Genomic DNA, 27,114 nt, shown 5'->3' with positions numbered 1-27,114 from the left:
TCTGTTCTAATAGTGACTACCTCCCCACTTAAGTCTGTTCTAATAGTGACTACCTCCCCACTTAAGTCTCTTCTAATAGTGACTACCTCCCCACTTAAGTCTCTTCTAATAGTGACTACCTCCCCACTTAAGTCTCTTCTAATAGTGATTACCTCCCCACTTAAGTCTGTTCTAATAGTGACTACCTCCCCACTTAAGTCTGTTCTAATAGTGACTACCTCCACACTTTATTCTGTTCTAGTAGTGACTACCTCCCCACTTAAGTCTCTTCTAATAGTGATTACCTCCCCACTTAAGTCTCTTCTAATAGTGACTACCTCCCCACTTAAGTCTCTTCTAATAGTGACTACCTCCCCACTTAAGTCTCTTCTAATAGTGACTACCTCCCCACTTAAGTCTCTTCTAACAGTGATTACCTCCCCACTTAAGTCTCTTCTAATAGTGACTACCTCCCCTCTTAAGTCTGTTCTAATAGTGACTACCGCCCCACTTTATTCTGTTCTAGTAGTGATTACCTCCCCACTTAAGTCTCTTCTAATAGTGATTACCTCCCCACTTAAGTCTCTTCTAATAGTGACTACCTCCCCACTTAAGTCTCTTCTAATAGTGACTACCTCCCCACTTAAGTCTCTTCTAATAGTGACTACCTTCCCACTTAAGTCTCTTCTAATAGTGACTACCTCCCCACTTAAGTCTGTTCTAATAGTGATTACCTCCCCACTTAAGTCTCTTCTAATAGTGATTACCTCCCCACTTAAGTCTCTTCTAATAGTGACTACCTTCCCACTTAAGTCTGTTCTAATAGTGACTACCTCCCCACTTAAGTCTCTTCTAATAGTGACTACCTCCCCACTTAAGTCTCTTGTAATAGTGACTACCTTCCCCTTAAGTCTGTTTAAGTCTACCTTCTTAATTCTGTTCTAATAGTGACTACCTCCCCACTTTAAGTCTCTTCTAATAGTGATTACCTCCCCACTTAAGTCTGTTCTAATAGTGACTACCTCCCACTTAAGTCTCTTCTAATAGTGATTACCTCCCACTTAAGTCTGTTCTAATAGTGACTACCTCCCCACTTAAGTCTCTTCTAATAGTGACTACCTTCCCACTTAAGTCTGTTCTAATAGTGACTACCTCCCCACTTAAGTCTGTTCTAATAGTGATTACCTCCCCACTTAAGTCTGTTCTAATAGTGATTACCTCCCCACTTAAGTCTGTTCTAATAGTGATTACCTCCCCACTTAAGTCTGTTCTAATAGTGACTACCTCCCCACTTAAGTCTGTTCTAATAGTGATTACCTCCCCACTTAAGTCTGTTCTAATAGTGACTACCTCCCCACTTAAGTCTGTTCTAATAGTGATTACCTCCCCACTTAAGTCTGTTCTAATAGTGACTACCTCCCCACTTAAGTCTGTTCTAATAGTGATTACCTCCCCACTTAAGTCTCTTCTGTTACCTCCCACTTAAGTCTCTTCTAATAGTGATTACCTCCCCACTTAAGTCTGTTCTAATAGTGACTACCTCCCCACTTAAGTCTCTTCTAATAGTGACTACCTCCCCACTTAAGTCTCTTCTAATAGTGACTAACTTTATTCTGTTCTAATAGTGACTACCTCCCCACTTAAGTCTCTTCTAATAGTGATTACCTCCCCACTTAAGTCTCTTCTAATAGTGACTACCTCCCCACTTAAGTCTCTTCTAATAGTGACTACCTCCCCACTTAAGTCTCTTCTAATAGTGACTATCTCCCCACTTAAGTCTGTTCTAATAGTGACTACCTCCCCACTTAAGTCTCTTCTAATAGTGACTACCGCCCACTTTATTCTGTTCTAGTGTGTTAAATAAAGTGAAATAAAAAGTGATTAAAATAATAGTGACTACCTCCCCTTAACTTTAAGTCTGTTCTAATAGTGACTACCTCCCCACTTAAGTCTGTTCTAATAGTGATTACCTCCCCACTTAAGTCTCTTCTAGATGTGATTACCTCCACACTTTAGTCTGTTCAAGTTGTTACTACCTCAACACTGTACTCTGTTCTAACAATGACTTCCTCCACACTTTACTCTGTTCTGGTATTGACTACCTCCACACTTTACTCTGTTCTGGTATTGACTACCTCCACACTTTAGTCTGTTCAAGTTGTTACTACCTCCACACTGTACTCTGTTCTAACAATGACTTCCTCTACACTTTACTCTGTTCTGGTATTGACTACCTCCACACTTTCCACCTCTTCCTCTGGGGCTTTCTCTCAGCTCCACCATGCCAATAGACGTCTTCCTCTTTAAAACCTTCTACTTCTCTACAATATGTAATCAATCTATCTCTGTCTCCCTCCTTTTCTCTTCTGTTCCCACACCTGTGGCTTCATCTGTGGTTAGGAGAGTGGGTGGAGGCAGCCTCATGTTTGCCATAACCACCTCCCTCCCTCCCTCCCTTTCATTCCTTCCTTATTTCTTCCTTTCTTTTACTCGACACTCTTCTTTCCCTCTGTCTGCGGTGTCAATCACTCCCTCCCACCCTACATTACTCTCCCTCTATCTGGTTCCCATGTCAACAGAGTAGCCTCTCTATGTGTCTGATTGACTCAGGGTCACAAGCTTTGTTTGGGCATCTACATTCATGAGGTGTTGGCGTGGTTTAAAGAGTAAAGTAGTTATGGTGTGGGCTCCGACAAACAAGCCAAGTAGCTAACATGTGTTCAGACATGCGCGCGCACGCACACACACACACACACACAGAGAGGAGACGGAGCTCGTCGTGGCAGTACAACACATTAAAGACTGAGACCTGCTTGAGCTCTCGGGTTGTGGGAGGAAATTGCTGATCCGCCCTGATATACAGTATGACATCGGAGAGAGTGTATGGTAGCGTATGGGTGTCAGACAGACGCTGGAGGGTAGGGAGAAACAGGCAGGGTGAAAGGAAAACAGCCTGGTCAAGAGAGGAAAGGAGGGGTTCTATCAATAACAGTGATGTCAGTGCAGGACCAAGAGAAGAGGTGAACAAGACAGTATAGAAATTATATACTAGAGAAGCTGTTTGAAAAAATATAGCCAATAATGGACTAAAGGAGCCTAACGTTAGTCCTTAGTCTAATGACCTTACTTGTTCTTTTTAAAGGGGAATTGGCTCTGGAAGCCAACGTGAATCGATTGTTAATTACGGTATGGTTCTAGAAACATAAATCCCTCTACTTTCATATCACATCAAAATAACTGTACACTTTTTCAACTGGTTTTAACACAGTTGCACCTAACAGTATTTTTCAGTGACAACATGTTTGTGGCGTCCTTCTACGGTTTACAAACAGGTGTTCGGAGAAGCAGATATCTAATCCACTACAGGCAGTCCACTTCCGTTTGTTTTCAGTAAACACGTGCTGTAACATGGAGATATGGCAGTGTGGGAACCCGAACCCTATATACAGTGCCTTGCGAAAGTATTTGGCCCCCTTGAACTTTGCGACCTTTTGCCACATTTCAGGCTTCAAACATAAAGGTATAAAACTGTATTTTTTTGTGAAGAATCAACAACAAGTGGGACACAATCATGAATTGGAACGACATTTATTGGATATTTCAAACTTTTTTAACAAATCAAAAACTGAAAAATTGGGCGTGCAAAATTATTCAGCCCCTTTACTTTCAGTGCAGCAAACTCTCTCCAGAAGTTCAGTGAGGATCTCTGAATGGTCCAATGTTGACCTAAATGACTTATGATGATAAATACAATCCACCTGTGTGTAATCAAGTCTCCGTATAAATGCACCTGCACTGTGATAGTCTCAGAGGTCCGTTAAAAGCGCAGAGAGCATCATGAAGAACAAGGAACACACCAGGCAGGTCCGAGATACTGTTGTGAAGAAGTTTAAAGCCGGATTTGGATACAAAAAGATTTCCCAAGCTTTAAACATCCCAAGGAGCACTGTGCAAGCGATAATATTGAAATGGAAGGAGTATCAGACCACTGCAAATCTACCAAGACCTGGCCGTCCCTCTAAACTTTCAGCTCATACAAGGAGAAGACTGATCAGAGATGCAGCCAAGAGGCCCATGATCACTCTGGATGAACTGCAGAGATCTACAGCTGAGGTGGGAAACTCTGTCCATAGGACAACAATCAGTTGTATATTGCACAAATCTGGACTTTATGGAAGAGTGGCAAGAAGAAAGCCATTTCTTAACGTTATGTTTGGCGTAAAAGCAACACAGCTCATCACCCTGAACACACCATCCCCATTGTCAAACATGGTGGTGGCAGCATCATGGTTTGGGCCTGCTTTTCTTCAGCATGGACAGGGAAGATGGTTAAAATTGATGGGAAGATGGATGGAGCCAAATACAGGACCATTCTGGAAGAAAACCTGATGGAGTCTGCAAAAGACCTGAGACTGGGATGGAGATTTGTATTCCAACAAGACAATGACCCAAAACATAAAGCAAAATCTACAATGGAATGGTTCAAAAATAAACATATCCAGGTGTTAGAATGGCCGTCAAAGTCCAGACCTGAATCCAATCGAGAATCTGTGGAAAGAACTGAAAACTGCTGTTCACAAATGCTCTCCATCCAACCTCACTGAGCTCGAGCTGTTTTGCAAGGAGGAATGGGAAAAAATTTCAGTCTCTCGATGTGCAAAACTGATAGAGACATACCCCAAGCGACTTACAGCTGTAATCACAGCAAAAGGTGGCGCTACAAAGTATTAACTTAAGGGGGCTGAATAATTTTGCACACCCAATTTTTCAGTTTTTGATTTGTTAAAAAAGTTTGAAATATCCAATAAATGTCGTTCCACTTCATGATTGTGTCCCACTTGTTGTTGATTCTTCACAAAAAAATACAGTTTTATATCTTTATGTTTGAAGCCTGAAATGTGGCAAAAGGTCGCAAAGTTCAAGGGGGCCGAATACTTTCGCAAGGCACTGTAAGTGTGTATCAATTGAACCTTTTTAATGTTTTATTTCTCGCTGATACTAAAGATAAGATCCTTATGCTTCCAAAACCTCAAGAGATGCCTGTTAATGTTCAGACCCCCTACAGATGACGCCTTTGTCCAATGACGTATGTGTGATGTAATGGAATGGCTGTAAAAAAGACAGATAGTGAGTGTATCATGTTACTGCCCCGGCACTAAGGATGACAATTAGCTTCTATATCCAACTCATACACTTTTATATTCATGTGAAAACTAAAATGTTGTTAGTATCGGTGTCAATACATTTCATAAATAGAACAAACACATTCATGATTCATACTACATCAGACAATATCTGGCTGTTTTAGAAGGGTAGGGGCAAAACGCATTCATTACATTCCATATTCCCCGCTTTGTCAAGAAACAACCTATGTTGATGTTGATGGCAACCCTGCCATGTTATTTCATTTTGCAGTCAATATTGTTATTTTTCTGCAAGTTCTGGAAGTGGATAATGGGACAGGTTTACGAGGGCACTTTAGAAAATGAGCCTGTGGAATTGATGTTTTGCCATCGTCAGGATGTTATTCATCGAGATGACACATTACTGGTCAAGGCCAGGGAGTAAACGCTTTAGTTTGTATACATATAGAAAATATATTGATTGTGCGTTAAGCCCTGTGGTACTCATGACAAACTATTCCTGTGATTCTGGTGGATGGGACACAGTCCAGGCAGCCATTAGTGAAGGTATACTGCCATCTAGTGCTAGAGTTGTACATGACCATGAAAATTAGTCTAGACCAAGGGTGTCCAACTATTACCGTACGAGGTTCCGGAGCCTGCTGGTTTTCTGTTCTACCTGATATTTATTTGCATACACCTAGTGTCCCAGTGTCCCAGGTCTAACCAGTCCCTGATTAGAGGGGAACAATGAAAAAAGGCAGTAGAACTGGCTTGGAGGTCCAGTTGAGTTTGAAGGGTCAAGGGAGGCCATAGACTTAGATAGACAACACATCTTTGTATCATTTCAATTATGGCATCTCTGAAAGCACAGGAAGCACCATCAAAATGTATGCCCATTTTGAAGTAGTAATTGTTCTTCTTCTACTACTTCTATGAGTTGGTAAACAAACTGAAAGGCGTTCATACTGCCACCTGGTGTGTGTTGTTGGGACAGGTAGGAAGCCAAGCTTGGCGATTTACTGCCACCTGCAGTTATGGAATGTTTACTCATAACAGAGTATATATAATTCATTGGCTGATCCCTATTGATGACCTGGAGGGAATTATGTGATCCTTCCTTAACCCTTAGGAAGTCCCACCCTTCTTCAAAGTGACGCTGACCATGCTAAAGCAGGCTTGTGGGCAGTAGAGTTGTCTATCTAAGCCCATGGTCTAAACCAGGGGTATTCAACTCTTATCCTACGAGGTCTGGAGCCTGCAGGTCTAAATCAGTCCCTGATTAGAGAGGAACAACTAACAAAAGTGTAAGTGGCTTGGAGGTCCAGAGTTGATGGGTCTAGGCTGTTTCACAGAGGAATGATACTCCATCTCCACCTAATAATGTTCAAATGCAATGATAGCCAAGTATGGGGTTCTCTGTGTGGAAATAGTTGTTTGATATTTCAGGAGGTACAGGCAACTCTGTTGCACTACAGAAGAGCTTCTCAACTTAAGTTGTCGAGCACTACGATAACTAATGGTTTCATCATGGCATTGTAATCTGCTAAATGACCAAGACTTGTGGAGACTGGACATCAATGACTGAAATTGAGCTGAATACGACTAGACACTGTGTAGACACTGGCTCTCAGGATCTTGAGTCCCAGTGGCTGTAGCAGCATCTACCTGACATAACTACTCACCACCAGGGGGCATACATTCCTTATTTTACGACAGTTGAGAGTCCAGGGATATCAATATTCAAAATCTATGTTGATTTCTACGTAGTCGCTATATAAAGTCTACATCCTCTTGAAATTATTTCACATTGTACTGCCTTCAAATGTAATCTAAAAAGGGATTACATTATATTTTTTGTCATACAGATCTACACAACCTATACATTTTCAAAGTAAAACAAAATTGGATAATTGGATAAGTCTACACACCCTGAGTTAATACTTGGTAGAAGCACCTTTGGCAGCCAATACAGCTGTGAATCATTTTCATTAAGATTCTACCAACTTTGCACAACTCTTACAGGCTGATGACTACACCAATTTATTGCAAAATAAATGTAGAAATCTGTTATTCAATTATTGCACCCACACTGCTCACGCGCGCCGAAGAGCGTCTGCGTTGCCAAGGGCTAAAATAGAAATCAGTTCTATTTCTGACGCAGATCGTGCTGCAAGTCCTGCCTCTCCCATCTCCTCATTGGTTTATAGAAGCAGGTACCCACGTGCCATCTCCTCATTGGTTATACCCACGTGGGTGACTGAAAGACGAACGAGGTCAGTGGCGGTGATGCACCTAATTTATGAAGTTGCCAATCGCAATATAAAGTCAAGAGAAGAAAAAGCCTGGAAGGAAGACAGATGACTAGAAACGATTCGGTTGACCGTTTTATGTGTGGATTAATTGTCAGAGTAGAGGACCTTGTGCATTTCAGGTAAAATAACAACTCAATGTTTATATCCCAGGACAAATTATCTAGCAACAGCAAGCTAGCTAAATAGGACAAATTAGCTAGCAAGTGCAAGCTAACTAGCTAAATTGACATAAATGTTTAATGCTTTTCGACCTGTCCCCAAATTAAAATAATTGGTTCAGAGTTAGTTTTGATATTTTAACCTGCGTGTCATGATCACGTTTGGTGTGGGGGGACAAAATAAATTAATGCACAATGGCGCATGATGGTGCACGGGCGCAGCCGGTTTGGGTTCCGTGTTAGGGCAACATATATCCATTGTTTTTGTAAAAATTGCTCAAGCTCATTAAATTTGGTTGGAAATCATTGATGGACAGCAATATTCAAACGTCATCTGTGATTTTCAAGCAAGTTTAAGTCAGGACTGAGACTAGACCACACAGGAACACTCAACGCCTCTTGGAAAGCCATCCTGGTGTCTTTGGCATTACAATTTGTGTAATTGTCTCGCTGAAAAATACAACTCCATCCAAGGGTCAGGTTTTCAGAAGACTGAGGTGGGTTTTACTCTAACTTTTTACCTGGGCTTTGCTCAGGTAACTCCCCAGTCCCTACTAATGATAAGCATACCCATAACATGATGCTGCCACCACAATACTTGAAAATGTTATGAATTCCAATTTGTTGTAGCTAGACGGCTAATGCTAACGTTAGAGGTTAAGGTTAGGAGAAGGGTTAGCTAACATCCTAAATAGTAAAGTAGCTAAATTGCAAAGTTGCCCGAGATGAGATTCAAACACGTAACCTTTGGGTTGCTGGACATTTGCATTATACGCCCAACTATCCACCTTTCGTTGTTGCCTAAGTAACCTTCTATCTTATGTTACCATACCAAACATAACATATCATACTAATTTCAGTGTCCTGGATTTATGTTTACTATGTTACGTCTAGTCTATGAGACTTGGGTAATTCAGAACATACGTTAGCTCATATGTTTTCACACAGAGACAGTTGTGAGGAAACATGTTTTATTAGTTCGTGGCCCACTGTGTAATGTGCTTTATAGTCAAAATTATAATTATTCAAACTGATGAGCATTATTCAAAAAAATGTCCACAGAAATTACAATTACTGATGACATATTTATTAACTGTCATTGCCATCTTCCAGCAGCAGTGGAATCTACATACCATAACAACTAGCCTTCTAGCCTTCACCAAGGTGCATTGGGTGTAAATTGTTGGATTGACTTAATTCTTAACACTGAAATTTACTTCAGCTTAAAGTATGTGAGTAAACTAAAATAAATTAATTGTACAGCAAAACTGACCCTAATTCTAATTGGTCTCCAGCACCATTTTAATCAAAATGTCAGACAATATCAAGACAAACTATAACTGGCAGTTTAGTGTTTCCAGTTTCAACGTTCCCCTTTCAATGCAGGAATTTGTGAAAAGCGGAATCAACATTCCCAGTTGGAATGCAGGAATGTGTGAATCAAGTGCCTGAGTCCTTCCACCTCTATTCCTTACAAACATTTCCAAAACTAAGAAATTGTAGAAAGGTCAATGATGAAATGTGTATAATTGCAGGTTAAGTATCCTGGTGTGATTGTCAACCCCACAAGGCTGTCAGTTTAGAAGTCAAACTTTATCGACAAAGACATCTGATCAAGAAGGCGTGAAGAGTATGTATAAAGTATGTGAGCACGTGTGTTTGTGTATAGGAATTTGCTGGTGAAAATATGTATTTTTGCAGTGATATGTATGATCAGCATTTATGCTTTCTAGGAATGTTTGTGACTTTAGAAAATGTCAAAAGGACACTACCATCAAAGTGGGAAAAGAGCTATTAACAAATTCGAAAATCAGCTAAATTATAATTCCCTCTTTCTCTGACTCATTCTCTTCTCTCTCTATCCTTCCATCTGTCAGTCAGCCTGTCTGTCGGTAGCAGGCGTTGTGGTAGGACGTGGCGTTGAGGACATTGAACATGTCTTTCTTGACGAACGACAGGAATTTACCCAGGGGGCATAACGGCTGTGCGGCGTTGCGGTCATGTGAGCGACAGAAGGTGGTATGGAAAGTCACATCCTCTCCGTTGTACAGAACCCTCACAAACATGTCTCCCCAATTACCACCCTTTGACCTCTCCCCTTTCAACCAAGCAGCCTTATTCTGGCCCTGGCCTTGCCCCTTATATTGTCCCTGCGTTGCGGGCGGACTCTTCCACAACTCAAACACAACCCTCGCCGCAAACCTCGGGAAGAGTGCATCCTCCAAGCCCAGAGCGCTTAGTAGTGGTGCGACAGTGACGTCATGAGCCGAGGACAGGGTGAACGCCTCCTCTCCTCCAGCGCGGGGTTTTCGTCCCCGAGCGTAGGCCTTGGCGACACGCTCCATCCGATTGGCGGTGCGGTTGAGGTAGGGGTGCGTGGCGAGCACGGCGTAGCGGCGATACAGTCCCACCCGCCTCCTGTCCACCTCGTCCTCTAACTGCTGCCTCCGGATCACAGCGAACTGGGCCAGAGTCAGACAGCCCCCACTGCCGAGAGCACTCCCTGCTGACACACAGGGGAAGGACAGGCCGTGGCACAGGTGGCACAGCAGAGAGTCTATAGGGTTGGCAGCTCTGAGCTGGCGCGGGGGCAGACCTAGCGTACGGGCCATGTCTGCGTAGGTCCTCTCCAGTTCAGTGTCTGCCGCTCTGAGGCGGTACTGTCTCCTCTGCTCCTCCTCCAGATAGGGATTCCTGGCAGGACAGTCGCAGGCTGAACCACAGAACAACGTGCTCCACTGGTGGTGGACTGTCAGAAGGCTCCAGTCAAAGTCTGGCAGGAACCCATACAGAAGAGCCATCCCGCTCTGGAGGGTGCGGCTCCTGCCCGTAGTCTCCACCCACACCTGCTTGGTCGACAAATTGGGCAGGAGGAGTTTGTGGCGCTTGTAGGCTAGGCGAAGGAGCTGGCCATTGCGTAAGTGCTGCACCACACCTGAAGACGGGGAAGACAGAGATTGGTTGAACATTTCAGATCTAAACCCAGTCCATCTGGAATGTCACTGGTTGGTTCATTACGCATCTTTAATGTGATTGATTGGTTGGTTACCTGTCTGAGTGAGCTCACCCATCTCACAGGCGCTGTGGTTAGGGAGGCGGGGCAACGAGCTGAGAGTCCCCTCCCAGTGGCCACGCCCCCCCTGGGCCATGTGACCAATGAAAGAATTCAGCTGGGGGTGGGAGGGTTTCCTGGAAGGGGGAGAGAGATGAACAAAGATGCAGAAGGCAAGGTAAGGAGGGAGAATAGTTTCCAGCTGGAGAAAGACAGACAGAGACAGTGGGTCGACTGCATGCTCGTGCCAACTCACACACACACATGGACACACACACACACATGGACACACACACACACAGACACGCACGCACAGACACACACGCACGCACAGACACACGCTACATCTGCCCCCTAGGATCCTGCCTACATCCCATATGCTAGTGCAGAATAGATCCCCATAATTACACACTGATCAAAATAAAAACAGACCCAGATTGTAGACCTTTAGAAATAGTCTCTCTCTCTCTCTAAACCTCTTCTCTCTCTCTCTCTGTTTCTCTCTCTCTGTTCTCCCTCTCTAAACCTCTTCTCTCTCTCTGTTTCTCTCTCTAAACCTCTCTTCTCTCTCGCTCTCTCTCCTCTCTGTTCTCCCTCTCTAAACCTCTTCTCTCTCTCTCTCTGTTTCTCTCTCTCTGTTCTCCCTCTCTAAACCTCTTCTCTCTCTCTGTTTCTCTCTCTAAACCTCTCTTCTCTCTCGCTCTCTCTCCTCTCTGTTCTCCCTCTCTAAACCTCTTCTCTCTCTCTCTCTGTTTCTCTCTCTGTTCTCCCTCTCTAAACCTCTTCTCTCTCTCTCTCTGTCTCTCTCTCTCTGTTTCTCTCTCTCTGTTTCTCTCTCTCTGTTCTCTCTGAGAGTCATTTGGTTTGGGTTGTGCCTTCTTATGACATGCCACACATTAGTGAAGATGTGTAATTACGTTGTAGGTTTGGCTTCATAGCAGACATATTCACCAGTCCTCTCAGCTCTGTGAAGGCCAGGCCCAGTGAACACGGATGACTCAGATTACTGACTCTTCCTCTGCAAGACCCATCAGCTCAGAATGAAATGCCCATGTTGAATTTTGCAAATGGCCAGACTTCCCTTTCTATAAATAATATATTTTCAGAAACTGCTATCTGCATGATGAGAGACAGAGCAGTGGGATGACAGACAGGGTGACTGGTGGATGAGAGGGGGAGGTGAACAGTGGGATGACAGACTGGATGACTGGTGGAGAGTGGGAGGTAAACAGTGGGATGACAGACAGGGTGACTGGTGGATGAGAGACAGAGCAGTGGGATGACAGACAGGGTGACTGGTGGATGAGAGACAGAGCAGAGCAGTGGGATGACAGACAGGGTGACAGGTGGATGAGAGGGGGAGGTGAACAGTGGGATGACAGACAGGGTGACTGGTGGATGAGAGACAGAGCAGAGCAGTGGGATGACAGACAGGGTGACAGGTGGATGAGAGGGGGAGGTGAACAGTGGGATGACAGACAGGGTGACTGGTGGATGAGAGACAGAGCAGAGCAGTGGGATGACAGACAGGATGACAGGTGGATGAGAGGGGGAGGTGAACAGTGGGATGACAGACTGGATGACTGGTGGAGAGTGGGAGGTAAACAGTGGGATGACAGACAGGAAGACAGGTGGAGACTGGTGGATGAGAGGGGGAGGTGAACAGTGGGATGACAGACTGGATGACTGGTGGAGAGTGGGAGGTAAACAGTGGGATGACAGACAGGGTGACTGGTGGATGAGAGACAGAGCAGAGCAGTGGGTTGACAGACAGGATGACAGGTGGATGAGAGGGGGAGGTGAACAGTGGGATGACAGACTGGATGACTGGTGGAGAGTGGGAGGTAAACAGTGGGATGACAGACAGGAAGACAGGTGGAGACAGGTGGAGGAGAGGGTAGGTGAACAGTGGGATGACAGGTGGATGAGAGGGGGAGCAGAGCAGTGAGATGCAGTGGGATGACAGACAGGATGACAGGTGGATGAAAGGGGGAGGTGAACAGTGGGATGACAGGTAGATGAGAGGGGGGGGTGTGTGTGTGTGTGTGTGTGTGTGTGTGTGTGTGTGTGTGTGTGTGTGTGTGTGTGTGTGCGCGCGCGCGCACCAGAGAGTAGCAGGAATAGGAAGCAGTAAACACACCCATCACAATAATGATGATAATGACAGTCTACCAGAGAGAGAGAAAGAGATGGAGGGAAAACAAGAGGAGAAAATGAGATGGATAAAAGTTCAAAGGAGACAGAATGACTGTTAGACAGTCAACATAGTCACACTTTGAAATAAGGAGAGAGTGTCTCAGTGTAGTCTGATCACTCCGATGCTCCTAGGTCTGAGACTCTGGCCCCAAGCAGGACATGCACCTCCCTGACACTCCAGATAATTACATAGCAGACCATTCTCATATCCAGTTCCAGAAGGAGCAGTCAGACTGAACATCTTGTAGCTCCACATCCCACACTGCATAACCACAGCTAATCACTTCAACTAACAACAACATATTCTCTTCTCACATTCCCCTCTTCTTCATAGCAATTATTGCTTAAGTTTTTCACCGATGTGGTAACTAGAAAATACTAGGGGGTAAGAGAGGGGAGATGGTTAATTTCACAAGACAAAGTGGTATCATTTTCTGATGCAGTCAAAACCACATTTTTTGGGAGGAATGACAAGAGAAATGTGATTATTATGGATGGTCCCTGCCAACTAGAGTCAATCACCACCTTCCGGAGACACCTGAAACCCCACCTCTTTAAGGAATACCTAGGATAGGATAAGTAATCCTTCTCACCCCCCTAAAGATTTAGATGCACTATTGTAAAGTGGCTGTTCCACTGGATGTCATAAGGTGAATGCACCAATTTGTAAGTCGCTCTGGATAAGAGCGTCTGCTAAATGACCTAAATGTAAAAATGTAAATGTAAATGTAACTAGATCTGTTGAGCGAGAGAGAAGGAGAGAGGTGTGTCTGATTCACATGTCTATGTGTCATGTTTTCCTGCCCTGTATTCACAATGATCTAATGGAAACTGTGGCGCTGGAGGGAATACCTCATATTTACACTGGAGACTTAATTCAGGAGGCCATCTTTATTTAACAGAAGGCCTTATTAATGAATGACAAATGAACAGGAGACTACAGACTATTTTTTGTATCATCATTCCCTGGGTTTGGTTGGATGTTCAGTCAGTGGGCGTTGCTCTCACCTCTTTGGGGACAGGGTGCAGTCGATGGCAGGCCGCTTGGTTTTGGGGATGGCGTAAAGGGGGTAACGGTCGCCATGGCGAATCATCACCTGGACAGACAGCAGCTTGTAGTCCACAGGGCTGTGTCCTGGGAGGGGAGAGAACCACGTATATTCATCAACACCACCATCATCATCAACATCATCATCACCACCATCACCATCATCACCACCATCGTCATCACCATCATCAACACCATCAACACCATCATCACCATCATCGTCATCACCGTCATCACCATCATCACCGTCATCAACACCATCACCATCATCACCATCATCATCATCATCATCATCATCATCCTCACCATCATAGAAGAAGTAGTGCTTGAAGCTGTGGCTGTAAGCCTCGTTGTGGTAGTGATAGTTATGATTTATTAAAAAAAATACATTCTTGGCTTATTCTTGGTGTAATATCAGAGGGCAGCTTTACAGATAACCTTGAAGTATGTGAAACAAGTGACTCCAATCCTTATTGATAAATCTGAAGTGTCGCCATCATGAGTCTGTGAGAGAGTGCATGGTTTGAAGTTAGTAGTTGTCTATTGACTGACAGAGACAAACCGTTCCAGCAGTCAGATGTTCTTCAATACCACAGTGGCCATGAATCATCTGACCTGCCCTTTATCCTCTCTATCCTCTAACCATGACCCTTTATCCTCTCTATCCTCTAACCATGACCCTTTATCCTCTCTATCCTCTAACCATGACCCTTTATCCTCTCTATCCTCTAACCATGACCCTTTATCCTCTCTATCCTCTAACCATGACCCTTTATCCTCTCTATCCTCTAACCATGACCCTTTATCCTCTCTATCCTCTAACCATGACCCTTTATTTATCCTCCTAACCATCTTTATCCTCTAACCATGACCCTTTATCCTCTCTATCCTCTAACCATGACCCTTTATCCTCTCTATCCTCTAACCATGACCCTTTATCCTCTCTATCCTCTAACCATGACCCTTTATCCTCTCTATCCTCTAACCATGACCCTTTATCCTCTCTATCCTCTAACCATGACCCTTTATCCTCTCTATCCTCTAACCATGACCCTTTATCCTCTCTATCCTCTAACCATGACCCTTTATCCTCTCTATCCTCTAACCATGACCCTTTATGCTCTCTATCCTCTAACCATGACCCTTTATCCTCTCTATCCTCTAACCATGACCCTTTATCCTCTCTATCCTCTAACCATGACCCTTTATCCTCTCTATCCTCTAACCATGACCCTTTATCCTCTCTATCCTCTAACCATGACCCTTTATCCTCTCTATCCTCTAACCATGACCCTTTATCCTCTCTATCCTCTAACCATGACCCTTTATCCTCTCTATCCTCTAACCATGACCATTTATCTTCTCTATCCTCTAACCATGACCCTTATCCTCTCTATCCTCTAACCATGACACTTTATCCTCTAGCAAACTATGACCCTTTATCCTCTCTATCCTCTAACCATGACCCTATATCCCCTCTTTCCTCTAACCATGACCCTTTATCCTCTCTATCCTCTAACCATGACCCTTTATCCTCTCTATCCTCTAACCATGACCCTTTATCCTCTCTATCCTCTAACCATGACACTTTATCCTCTCTTTCCTCTAACCATGACCCTTTATCCTCTCTATCCTCTAACCATAACCATTTATCCTCTCTATCCTCTAACCATGACACTTTATCCTCTAGCAAACTATGACCTAACCCCAGCCTATCAATTATCTTTACATAACCCAACACATCTGGCCTACACACTAGAGGTCGGCCAATTAATCGGCCATTCCGTTTTCAGCCGATTACATTGCACTCCACGAGGAGACTGCGTGGCAGGCTGACTACCTGTTATACGAGTGCAGCAAGGAGCCACGGTAAGGTGCTCGCTAGCATTAAACTTATCTTATAAAAAACAATCAATCTTAACATAATCACCAGTTAACTACACATGGTTGATGATATTACTAGTTTAACTAGCTTGTCCTGCGTTGCATATAATTAATGCGGTGCCTGTTAATTTATCATTGAATCACAGCCTACTTCGCCAACAGGTGATGTAACAAGCACATTCGCGAAAAAAGAACTGTCATTGCACCAATGTGCACCTAACCATAAACATCAATACCTTTCTTAAAATCAATACACAAGTATATATTTTTAAACCTGCATATTTAGTTAATATTGCCTGCTAACATGAATTTCTTTTAACTAGGGAAATTGTTTCACTTCTCCTGTGTTCTGTGGAACAGATTCAGGGTATATGCAGCAGTTTGGGCCGCCTGGCTCGTTGAGAACTGCGAAGACTATTTCTTCCTAACAAAGACAGCCAACTTTGTCAAACGGGGGATGATTTAACAAAAGCGCATTTGCGAAAAAAGCACAATCGTTGTATTCTGCCCTTGAGTTGCGTTCCCATGCAAAACTAGACAGATAGCTAACAACTAAGTCTTCAATAAAACTCCCAAGGCGTGACTTTTCTTGAATGAATATATTGAAACGTTTATGTTGTGAAACTGCAAAATACAGAAAAGAATATACTTTAGTGTTCAATTCACACCGACATACTGTAGCTGTACATTAAACATTTGAAGTTGCATGAATACAAAGCACGCGCTAAGGTACCATGCATCTGGCATGATGCCAAACCATATAGCTAATTGTTAACCATATGGTGATTGCTCCTTTCATTACTCTAATAATGTATAACCATCTATGTAGAATAACAAAGCATATTACACTAAAAACAGTAACAAAACTACAGTATTGTATATTTTACAATTCGTTTGCATGACGCATGAGCAAAGTAATACAGCTAACGACATACACAAAAGGCATTGCAATTTGTGAGTAAATGCAACCAACATTGATATGTAAGAAACTCTATCAATAACAAGATTATCATCATTAGCTAAATGCTTGAATCAAACTTACAAACAAATATTTTTCCAAGGCTGAAGCGTGACAAGAAATAACTACATTGAAAGACCTGCACCGTAGCGTTGTTTGTAGCTGCTTCTATGCGTGCAAAACAAATTCTGAACTTCCGTTTGCGTTGACTTTCTAAGTACCAGAAAGCGCCACTAGGGGGCAAATAACACCATTGAACACAATGAAAATCCAATTTAACCATTGTAATAAAATAATCTGTTATCTTCTAACAGGATGGCAGCACACTCCCCGCCTGGTATAATGAAATTGTGCCACTATGAAATAAAACATATCAAGAAACAAATAATGTCCTTTCTATTTTTATCTTTTGTCTCTAGGATGCTTCACAAAGAAGAACAACAATCTCTGAGATTGGTCTCAGAAACACCTTAGCAGCTCCTTGCTTGACAATTTTTAGTTCTACTTTCCTAACTTTTTTGTCAGTACTGGGAAAGGTTTTGACCACAAGCCCGACTGGCCAGTCATTTCTGTGTGCCTGACTGTCTTTCAATAAGACAACATCTCCCACTTTTACATTTGGCTTTTCTGCTGTCCATTTTCTGCGTCTCTGCAGCGTTGTCAGGTACTCCTGTCTCCACCTTTTCCAAAAGGTGTCAGCGAGACACTGGACTTGCTTCCACTGTTTCCATTTCTCTTCTTTTTCTGTTGGAAGAGGGACATCCCACTCACTCTGATCAGAAGAGAGTTCTCTGATTAAGGCTTTACCTTGCATTGTTATTGGAGCCACGAACCCAAGGGGGTCATAAAGACTATTCACTGTGGACAGGATGCCTCTCCGCGTAAAAGGCTTCTCATTGTGGGACACCTGGAATGAGAAGCTGTCTGTTTCCAGGTTCCAGGAAAGTCCCAGACTCCGTTGAAAGGGGAGAGGATCCACTCCTAGGTCCAGATCTTTTAAGTGTTTCGCACGGTCCTCCATAGGGAAGGCTTCCATAACTGTTTTGCTATTGGATGCAATCTTGTGTAGTTTCATGTTGGACTCCGCCAACATTGCTTGTGTTTTTCTTAGAATGTTGATAGCTTCTTCTGTAGTAGCTACTGATGTCAGACCATCATCGACGTAGAAGTTCCTCACTACATATTGCTTGGGTTCTGACCCGTGTTCCTTCTCACCCTGTAGCGCTGCTCGTCTCATGCAGTAGATGGCTACGGCTGGTGAAGGGCTGTTCCCAAATACATGGACTTTCATCCTGTACTCAGTTATGTTTCTATCTGGGTTGTTGTCTTCATACCAGAGAAACCTTAAGTAATCTCTGTGATCCTCACGTACACCAAAACAGTAAAACATTTGTTGCACATCTGCTGTTAGTGCAATGCAATCCTTGCGGAAACGCATTAGGACACCCAAGAGTGTGTTGTTTAAGTCTGGACCACTGAGCAGAACATCGTTAAGTGACACGCCTTGACACTTAGCACTGGAGTCAAATACTACTCGTATTTGTTCAGGCTTTTGTGGATGGTAAACACCAAATATGGGCAGATACCAACGTTCTTTGTCTCCCTCTAGTGGCTGTGAAGGTTCGGCTTGGTCGTTATCCAGCATCTTTTGCATGAAGTCAATAAAATGACGCTTCATGTCAGGCTTTTGTCTAAAGTCCTGCGAAGTGATGTGAGACGGTTCATGGCCTGCTCCCTGTTATTAGGAAGGCGACGTCTATTGGGGCGAAAGGGTAGTGGAGCCACCCAGTTGTTTCCATCATCCTGGAAAACCTGTTTGTCCATAATGTCCAAGAAGGCTTTGTCCTCCACTGATGGTGCTGGTTTATCATCGTCTTGTGTTTTGTCGAACACGGAACATCCCAGGTTGTCTGTGTTCACAGTTGTGATTGGATCTCTCGAGTGCACGTAGAGGGAGAGATGTGTTTCTGAGCTACGCTGTTGTAGTTCTCTTTTACCTGGATGATGTCAGGGCAAGGGCTCAGATAGGATGTGCGACCATTTTGAAGTATGTTTGTCCTGAACACGTTAACATTGGCTGGTCGGTGAGCCGTTCCCAGACAGACCTCACCCACAATGACCCACCCGAGGTCGAGTCGCTGTGCATAAGAAGGAGTGTTGTGGGGCCCATTGATTTGCTCTCGTACCTTGTGTACCCTTAAGATGTCTCGTCCTAAGAGTAGGAGGATGGGAGCGTCTGGGTCCACAGCTGGAATTCTGTCCATAACTGGTTGCAGATGGGGATGATGATACGCAATGTCGGGGGAGGGAATCTCCATCCTATCGTCTGGCATCATATCACACTCTATCAGAGTAGGGAGAGTGAGCTGCATGTGTCCATCTATAGACTCCACCATGAAGTTGACGGCTCTCCTGCCTGAAGTCTCTGTTACCCCAGAACACGTCTTCATGGTGTATGGAGCAGAGTTACCATTGATGTTGAAGAGACTGAAAAACTCTGTCTTGGCCAGAGATTTGTTACTTTGTTCATCAAGCACTACATACATTTTGACAGCTTTCTCTCTTTTCCCAGCCGGATAAGCTTTGACTAAGCATATTTTCGAACATGATCTTGGATTGACTGCCTCACCACAGATCTCTGTACACTTTGAGGTGACAGATAGAAGAGCATCGTCACCTTGCTCCCCGCCATTATCTGTCTCTGCTGTAGCGGTGTATGTATTTGTAGGGGCTGGGCCTGGATGCAGAGCAGCAAGATGCCTGTCGCTGTCGCACTCAGAGCACTTGATTGAAACCTTACAGTCTTTAGCTCTGTGCTGAGTTGTCCCACAACATCGGAAACAAATGCCATTGTCTTTGAGATATGATTTGCGCTCATCTAGAGTTTTGTATCTAAACCCACGACACTTTTTAAGAGGATGAGGCTTGTTATGTATTGGGCAGTGACGGTCAGGGTTTTCAACCTTTGTCTTACTGGGTTTGGTTTGGTGGTCTGAAGCCTCAGATGACACATCTGTCTTGTATACAGTCACAGGTGTCTTGCTGCTGTACCTGGCAGGTTTCTCACTTTTCATGGACACCTGGTTAGTTGAGGTGTAGAGGGTGAAGCTGGGGTCATTTCTAATTTTCGCCTGGTTCCTGATGAATCTCGAGAAGAACGAGAATGGTGGGAATGCTACCCGATAGTCCTCCTTATATTTGGATCCCTGTGCTATCCATTTTCTTGTAAACTGAATGGAAGTTTCTCTACAATAGGGTTTACCCCCGAGATGTGTCCAGATAAGCGAGGCCTGGAAGGTACCCTTCTACTTTAGCACACTCCAGTTCGAGAAGAATGTCACCTAGTTCTCTTAGTTTGTGATTGTCTTTGTTAGTCAGTTCAGGAAAATCATCAATTTTCTTCAACAGTGCATTCTCGATCACTTCGGGTGTACCATAGCACTCTTCTAGTCGTTGCCAGACCATGTTAAGCCCTGCTGTTGCGTTGAAAATATGGACAGATCTAATTCTGTTTGCTTGCTCAGACGACTCTGCCCCTAGCCACTTGGTAATTAGATCTAACTCTTCCCTGGCTGATAAATTCAAGTCTCTGGTCGCATTGAGAAAGGATGCTTTCCATGCCCAATAATTTTCAGGGCGATCATCAAACTTCAGGAGTCCCGAACTCACCATCTCACGGCGTAGGAGGTACTTGATGAGGTCTGGTGCCACTTGTGACTCAGGGAAGTTGTGTGTGTGTGACTGGAAGTGGGCTTGCTTTCCATTTCCACCATGCTGCTGTTCATTTCTTTTGAACGGAGAGTCTCTGCTCATGTTCTGTTGTTTGCTACTTACTGGATTATGGCATGTAGCTGGGTCAACACTAAGCTCTTGTTTCTCCACTTCAAATGGAAGTTCAGCAAAGTAGGGCCTAGCATGTTGTTGCACATACTCACATGTACGTTGGACTGGACTTAAGGGCTGTGTCCCTGTGTCTAGTTCTTTGCGAAGCTCTCTGCGTTCTGATTCTACAGCTTCTTCAAAGGCTGCAGCTTCAGCCAACGCAGCAGCAGCTGCTCTCTCAACTTGGAGAACATATAAAGTTGCCTCGAGGTCAGCTTTTTGCTTCTCTATTTCTGCCTTTTGTTTCATCACAGAAGCTTCCTTCTCAGCATAAGAGATTTGTGCGCGTGCTGCCTCCGCCTTGGCGCGTGCTTTGACGGCTGCAGAACTCGCCGTTGAGGATCTGCTTGACTGTTTTGATGACCTTGATCTTGTAGATTGAGACTTGGTCCCAATGTGCTGAAGAGGCTCTTCCATCTCTCTCTGTTGAACACCTGGCTCTGGTTGTTGCATCGTAGACTGCTGGTCTTCCCTAGGATAAGAGGCTTTGTTGGCTGATGAACGTAGAAACATAACCACCGTGTGCAGTTATTCTTGTGCTTGAGCCCGCTGTGATGATGTTTTTTCACTATTCTGCCCTTGAGTTGCGTTCCCATGCAAAACTAGACAGATAGCTAACAACTAAGTCTTCAATAAAACTCCCAAGGCGTGACTTTTCTTGAATGAATATATTGAAACGTTTATGTTGTGAAACTGCAAAATACAGAAAAGAATATACTTTAGTGTTCAATTCACACCGACATACTGTAGCTGTACATTAAACATTTGAAGTTGCATAAATACAAAGCACGCGCTAAGGTACCATGCATCTGGCATGATGCCAAACCATATAGCTAATTGTTAACCATATGGTGATTGCTCCTTTCATTACTCTAATAATGTATAACCATCTATGTAGAATAACAAAGCATATTACACTAAAAACAGTAACAAAACTACAGTATTGTATATTTTACAATTCGTTTGCATGACGCATGAGCAAAGTAATACAGCTAACGACATACACAAAAGGCATTGCAATTTGTGAGTAAATGCAACCAACATTGATATGTAAGAAACTCTATCAATAACAAGATTATCATGATTAGCTAAATGCTTGAATCGAACTTACAAACAAATATTTTTCCAAGGCTGAAGCGTGACAAGAAATAACTACATTGAAAGACCTGCACCGTAGCGTTGTTTGTAGCTGCTTCTATGCGTGCAAAACAAATTCTGAACTTCCGTTTGCGTTGACTTTCTAAGTACCAGAAAGCGCCACTAGGGGGCAAATAACACCATTGAACACAATGAAAATCCAATTTAACCATTGTAATAAAATAATCTGTTATCTTCTAACAGGATGGCAGCACACGTTGCATCAATGCCTTTCTTAAAATCAATACACAGAAGTATATATATTTTTAAATCTGCATATTTATTTAGTTAAAAGAAATTAATGTTAGCAGGCCATATTAACCAGGGAAATTGTCAGGGTATATGCAACAGTTTGGGCCGCCTGGCTCGTTGCGAACTAATTTGCCAGAATTTTACATAATTATGACATAACATTGAAGGTTGTGCAATGTAACAGCGATATTTAGACTTATGGATGCCACCCGTTAGATAAAATACGGAACGGTTCGCTTTTATTTTAGACTAAATAGAAGGTATTTATGTATTATATTAAGTTAAAATAAAAGTGTTCATTGTTTATTCAGTATTGTTGTAATTGTCACTATTACAAATATATAAAATCGTCCGATTAATCAGTATCGGCTTTTTTTTGTCCTCCAATAATCGGATTCGGTATCAGCGTTGAAAAATCATAATCGGTCGACCTCTAGTACACACATCTAAGTGTTCCGTATTTCTAAACCTTCCTTGTTACCTACTGACTGACTTCCTAAAGTTCTGTTATAAAACCTGAGCGATCTTCACTGATTGGTTGAGGCAATGGCTAACACGTTAGCAGACTGTGTGTGTGTTTGTGTGAGTGAGTGTGCGTGAGTGTGTGTGTGTGTGAGTGTGTGTGTGTGTGTGTGTCTCACCCTCCCAGGACTGTTCAGAGCGGTTGGGGGTGTTGCAGTAGCCATACGCCTCAGTGATGGGGTCTGGATCAGGATCCTCTGTGTGGGGGACAGGGATCACTCTCTTCCTGCTTTTCCCTTGGCCCTGGCCTTGACCCTGACCCTGGTGGGGCCGCTCCTCACCCATGGGCGTAGTGGGGATTAGGTGGACTGGAGAGAGATGGGGGGGGGTATAAACATTTTCAAATTACTTTAACTTCTTATGGGCCAAAATCCATTGAAATTGCAGAGCGCAAAATTCAAACTACAGAATTATAAATATTTAACTTTCATAAAATCATAAGTGTAATACATCAAAATAAAGCTTAACTTCTTGTTAATCCAGCCGCTGTGTCAGATTTCAAAAAGGCTTTGCGGCAAAAGCACACCATGCGATTATCTGAGGCCACGCCCGCATACAAAAGCATGAAAAACATGTTTCAACCGGGCAAGTGGGCCACGAAAGTCAGAAATAGCAATATAATAAATGCCTTACCTTTGATGATCTTCTTCTGTTGGCACTCCAAAAGGTCCCAGTTACATCACAAATGGTCCTTTTGTTCAATAATACCCTTCTTCATATCCATAAAACTCAAGTTTAGCTGGCGCTGTCGCGGTTCATGAATCCACTGCCTCCCTCTCTCTTTCTCTTTCTCTCTCTCTCTCTCTCTCTCCCGTGTTTGTGTGGGCGTGGTTCCCAATCTCGGCCTGATTGTCTGCGCCAGCTGGAACCACTTATCTTCCCTTTATATGTTCTGTAACCAGTGTTTCTTGTTGTCAGATCGTTGTTACTTCCCTGAGGTTGTGTCGTGTGTCTGTGCTCTTCTCTCGCCGCCCTTGTGTGGATTATCTGCTGTGCTCCTTCCTACCCATCCGGACACACTCCCCTGGATTTCTCAGCACGCTATCATTGGAAGATGCGCCCTAGTCCCTGGGTCGGATTCCGTCTGAGTACAGTCTGTCTGTCCTGTTGCTGTTGTAAACTGTATTCATTAAACCATCGTTGCTTGCATCTTGCATCCGCCTCTGTGTTGTCACAGGCGCGCTGCTTCAGTCAATAATCCAACCAGTTTCCCTCCATCAAAATGCATACAAAATTAATCCCAAACGTTACTAATAAACTTTTCCAAGCAAGTCAAACAAAGTTTATAATCAAACCTTAGGTACCCTAATACGTAAATAAATGATACAATTTAAGATGGAGAATCATTATTGTCTTTACCGGAGAAAAATACCAAAGAACGCGCTCTCTTCCACTCGCTTGGAAACACTACAGCCAAAATGGGAGCCACCTAGAAAAACTACCATTTCGGGCTAATTTTTCCAAAAACTAGCTTGAAACTCTTTCTAAAGACGGTTGACATCTAGAGGAAGCCCTCGGAACTGCATTCTGGGAGGATTTCGCCTCATAATAAAAATGACAGCCATTGAAACAGTTGTTTCAGTTGTAGAAACTTTATATCCTAGTTGAGTAACAGGCAGTTTACATTGGGTACGCTTTTCATCCAGACGTGAAAATACTGCCCCCTACCCAAGAGAGGTTAATGGGTCAACTCCTCAATGTTTGACAGATTGTGAGGGAGAAAGAGACTAAATGAAATAGCAGAGAATGAAGGATTGAGTGAGAGAAAGAGAGCGAGAGAGAAGTATAGCGAGAGAGAAGTATAGCGAGAGACACCACTGACATCCATTGCTCAAAGGACCCTTCTTTATTAGGTATATAGTCAATTAACCTCCCCTCAGCCCCCTGTCAGCCCATCATGTTCCCAGCCTCAGCCCAGCCTCCCCCTAAGCCCAGCCTCAGCCCAGCCTCCCCCTCAGCCCCCTGTCAGCCCATCATGTTCCCAGCCTCCTCCTCGGTCCAGCCTCAGCCCAGCCTCCTCCTCAGTCCAGCCTCAGCCCAGCCTCCCCCTCAGCCCCCTGTCAGCCCATCATGTTCCCAGCCTCAGCCCAGCCTCCTCCTCAGTCCATCCTGTCCCCAGCCTCCTCCTCAGCCCAGCATCAGCCCATCATGTCTCCAGCTTCAGCCCAGTCTCCTCTTCAGTCCAGCCTCCCCTCAGCCCAGCCTCAGCCCAGCCTCAGCCCATCATGTCCCCAGCCTCCTCCTCAGCCCAGCCTCAGCCCATCATGTCCCCTGCCTCACCTTCAGCCCAGCCTCAGCGCCGGCCCAGCCTCCCCCAGCTTTAGCCAAACCTCAGCCCAGCTCATCTACACGTGAACAGCAGTAGAACCCTGTACAGAACCCCTCACCAATAACCCAGGGTTGCCTTGTCAACCATTGACCTGCGACCCCAAGGCCAGGCTGCCCAATGGGAGAAAGCGGTGTGGGAACCACTGCAGTCCCATTCAGAAACACAGGATCCTGGGAAGAAGTTGAAACGCAATGCCCTCCTGACAATACTCACTACCCCGCACACACATAGACACACACACATAGAGACACACACATCTCAGAAACCCTGGTTGTCCTGAAGCACGGCGGTGGAGTAGGTAAATATTACATATCTTTGCAAAGAGAGACAAAGCAAGACACTTTCTAACTATAAAAAGAGAGAGGCCCTTTCATTCCTATGACAACCTTTAAATCAACTAGCCTAAATAGAAGCCACACTATCTTAAAGTGAGGGCATCCATATTAACCCCAAACAGTACATCTCCCGAGTACAGCAACCCCCTCAGAGTGGAGTGGAAACAGGAAAGACATTTGAAGCTATAAAAACAGTGTAACCATGACAATGAAAAATAGACTTGTCGAATTGCACTACCGTTCAAATGTTTGGGATCACTTAGAAATGTCCTTGTTTTTGAAAGAAAAGCACATTTTCAGTCCATTAAAATAATATCAAATTGATCATAAATACAGTGTAGACATTGTTAATGTTGTAAAAGACTATTGTAGCTGGAAACGGCTGATTTTTTTAAATGGAATATCTACATAGGTGTACAGAGGTCCATTATCAGCAACCATCACTCCTGTGTTCCAATTGCACATTGTGTTAGTTAATCCAAGTTTATCATTTTAAAAAGCTAATTGATCATTAGAAAACCCTTTTGCAATTATGTTAGCACAGCTGAAAACTTGTTCTGATTAAAGAATTCCGGGAGAAAGGTCTTTGTTTCTGGCCATTTTGAACCTGTAATCAAACCCACAAATGCTGATGCTCCAGATACTCAACCAGTCTAAAGAAGGCCAGTTGTATTGCTTCTTTAATCAGAACAAGTTTTCAGACACATCGACGGCCCTCAAAGAATTTCATTTGACTCTATGTAAACTGGAAACCACATATCCTGAGGCTGCATTTATTGTAGCTGGGGATTTTAACAAGGCTAATCTGAAAACAAGGCTCCCTAAATGTTATCAGCATATCGATTGTGCGACCCAATCGATATGCTGATAAAATTTAGGGAGCCTTGTTTTCAAAACCCTGGATCATTGTTATTCTAACTTCCGCGACGCATATAAGGCATTCTCCCTCCCTCCTTTCGGAACAGCTGACTACGACTCCCAGCCTATAGACAGGAACTAAAACAGGAAGCAGCCGTGCTCAGGTCTGTTCAACGCTGATCCGACCAATCGGATTCCACACTTCAAGATTGCTTCGATCACGTGGACTGGGATATGTTCCGCACAGGTGGTGAGGGTAGGTAACAACATTTCCACCCTGCTGATCCTCAACACTGGTGCCCCACAGAAGTGCGTTCTCAGCCCTCTCCTGTACTCCCTGTTCACCCATGACTGCGTGGCAACACACGCCTCCAACTCAATCATCAAGTTTACAGATGACACTACAGTGGTAGGCTTGATTACCAACAACGACGAGACGGCCTACAGGGAGGAGGTGAGGGCCCTTGGAATGTGGTGCCAGGAAAATAACCTCACGGGACCGAGAGACTGAAAAACAGCTTCTATCTCAAGGCCATCAGACTGTTGAACAGCCATCACTAGCATTGAGTGGCTGCTGCCAACATACTGACTCAACTCTAGCCACTTTTATAATGGAAAAATGTATGTAATAAATGTATCACTAGCCACTTTAAACAATGCCACTTTATATAATGTTTACATACCCTACATTATTCATCTCATATGTATATACTGTACTCTATACCATCTACTGCAGCTTGCCTTTGCCGTTCGGCCATCACTCATTCATATATTTTTATGTACATATTCTTATTCATTCCTTTACACTTGTGTGTATAAGGTAGCTGTTGTGAAATTATTAGGTTAGATTACTTGTTAGATATTACTGCATGGTCAGAACTAGAAGAACAAGCATTTCGCTACACTCGCATTGACATCTGGTAACCATGTGTATGTGACAGATAATATTTTATTTTATTTGTATAGACTTACCGGTCAGTTAGCATCAGTATAGACTCACCGGTCAGTTAGCATCAGTGTAGACTCACCGTCAGTTTAAAAAATAAAAAAAAATATCAGTTAGCATCAGTGTAGACTCACCGGTCA

General features: G+C 43.7%; 1 protein-coding gene across 17 annotated transcripts in view; it reads right to left on the bottom strand.

Moving 5' to 3' along the window:
- Window positions 1–8,529: 8,529 nt before the first annotated feature.
- Window positions 8,530–27,114, bottom strand: part of LOC118392891 (2-phosphoxylose phosphatase 1-like) — a 32,568-nt gene continuing 13,983 nt past the window's right edge. Inside the window, exons 1-5 of one of the 17 annotated variants that reach the window (XM_052512188.1) lie at window positions 21,707–21,942; window positions 14,178–14,375; window positions 13,832–13,958; window positions 10,625–10,764; window positions 8,530–10,510 (exon numbers count right to left, since the gene is read on the bottom strand). In XM_052512188.1, the coding sequence (XP_052368148.1) occupies window positions 9,453–10,510; window positions 10,625–10,764; window positions 13,832–13,917 (1,284 nt within the window). In that variant the 5' untranslated portion in view covers window positions 13,918–13,958; window positions 14,178–14,375; window positions 21,707–21,942 and the 3' untranslated portion in view covers window positions 8,530–9,452. Of the gene's footprint in view, window positions 10,511–10,624; window positions 10,765–13,831; window positions 13,959–14,177; window positions 14,487–14,544; window positions 14,702–14,737; window positions 15,278–16,797; window positions 18,378–21,706; window positions 21,943–22,625; window positions 22,815–27,114 lie in introns of those variants that run through there. The other 16 variants (XM_052512155.1, XM_052511736.1, XM_052511765.1 and 13 more) reach the window with 16 other exon arrangements.

This window comes from Oncorhynchus keta, chromosome 1 (genome assembly GCF_023373465.1).
Source record: "Oncorhynchus keta strain PuntledgeMale-10-30-2019 chromosome 1, Oket_V2, whole genome shotgun sequence".
In the NCBI taxonomy this organism is placed as follows: domain Eukaryota; kingdom Metazoa; phylum Chordata; class Actinopteri; order Salmoniformes; family Salmonidae; genus Oncorhynchus; species Oncorhynchus keta.
The sequence above is the reverse complement of the archived record's forward strand: the minus strand, read 5'-3'. Positions and strand labels throughout refer to the sequence as shown.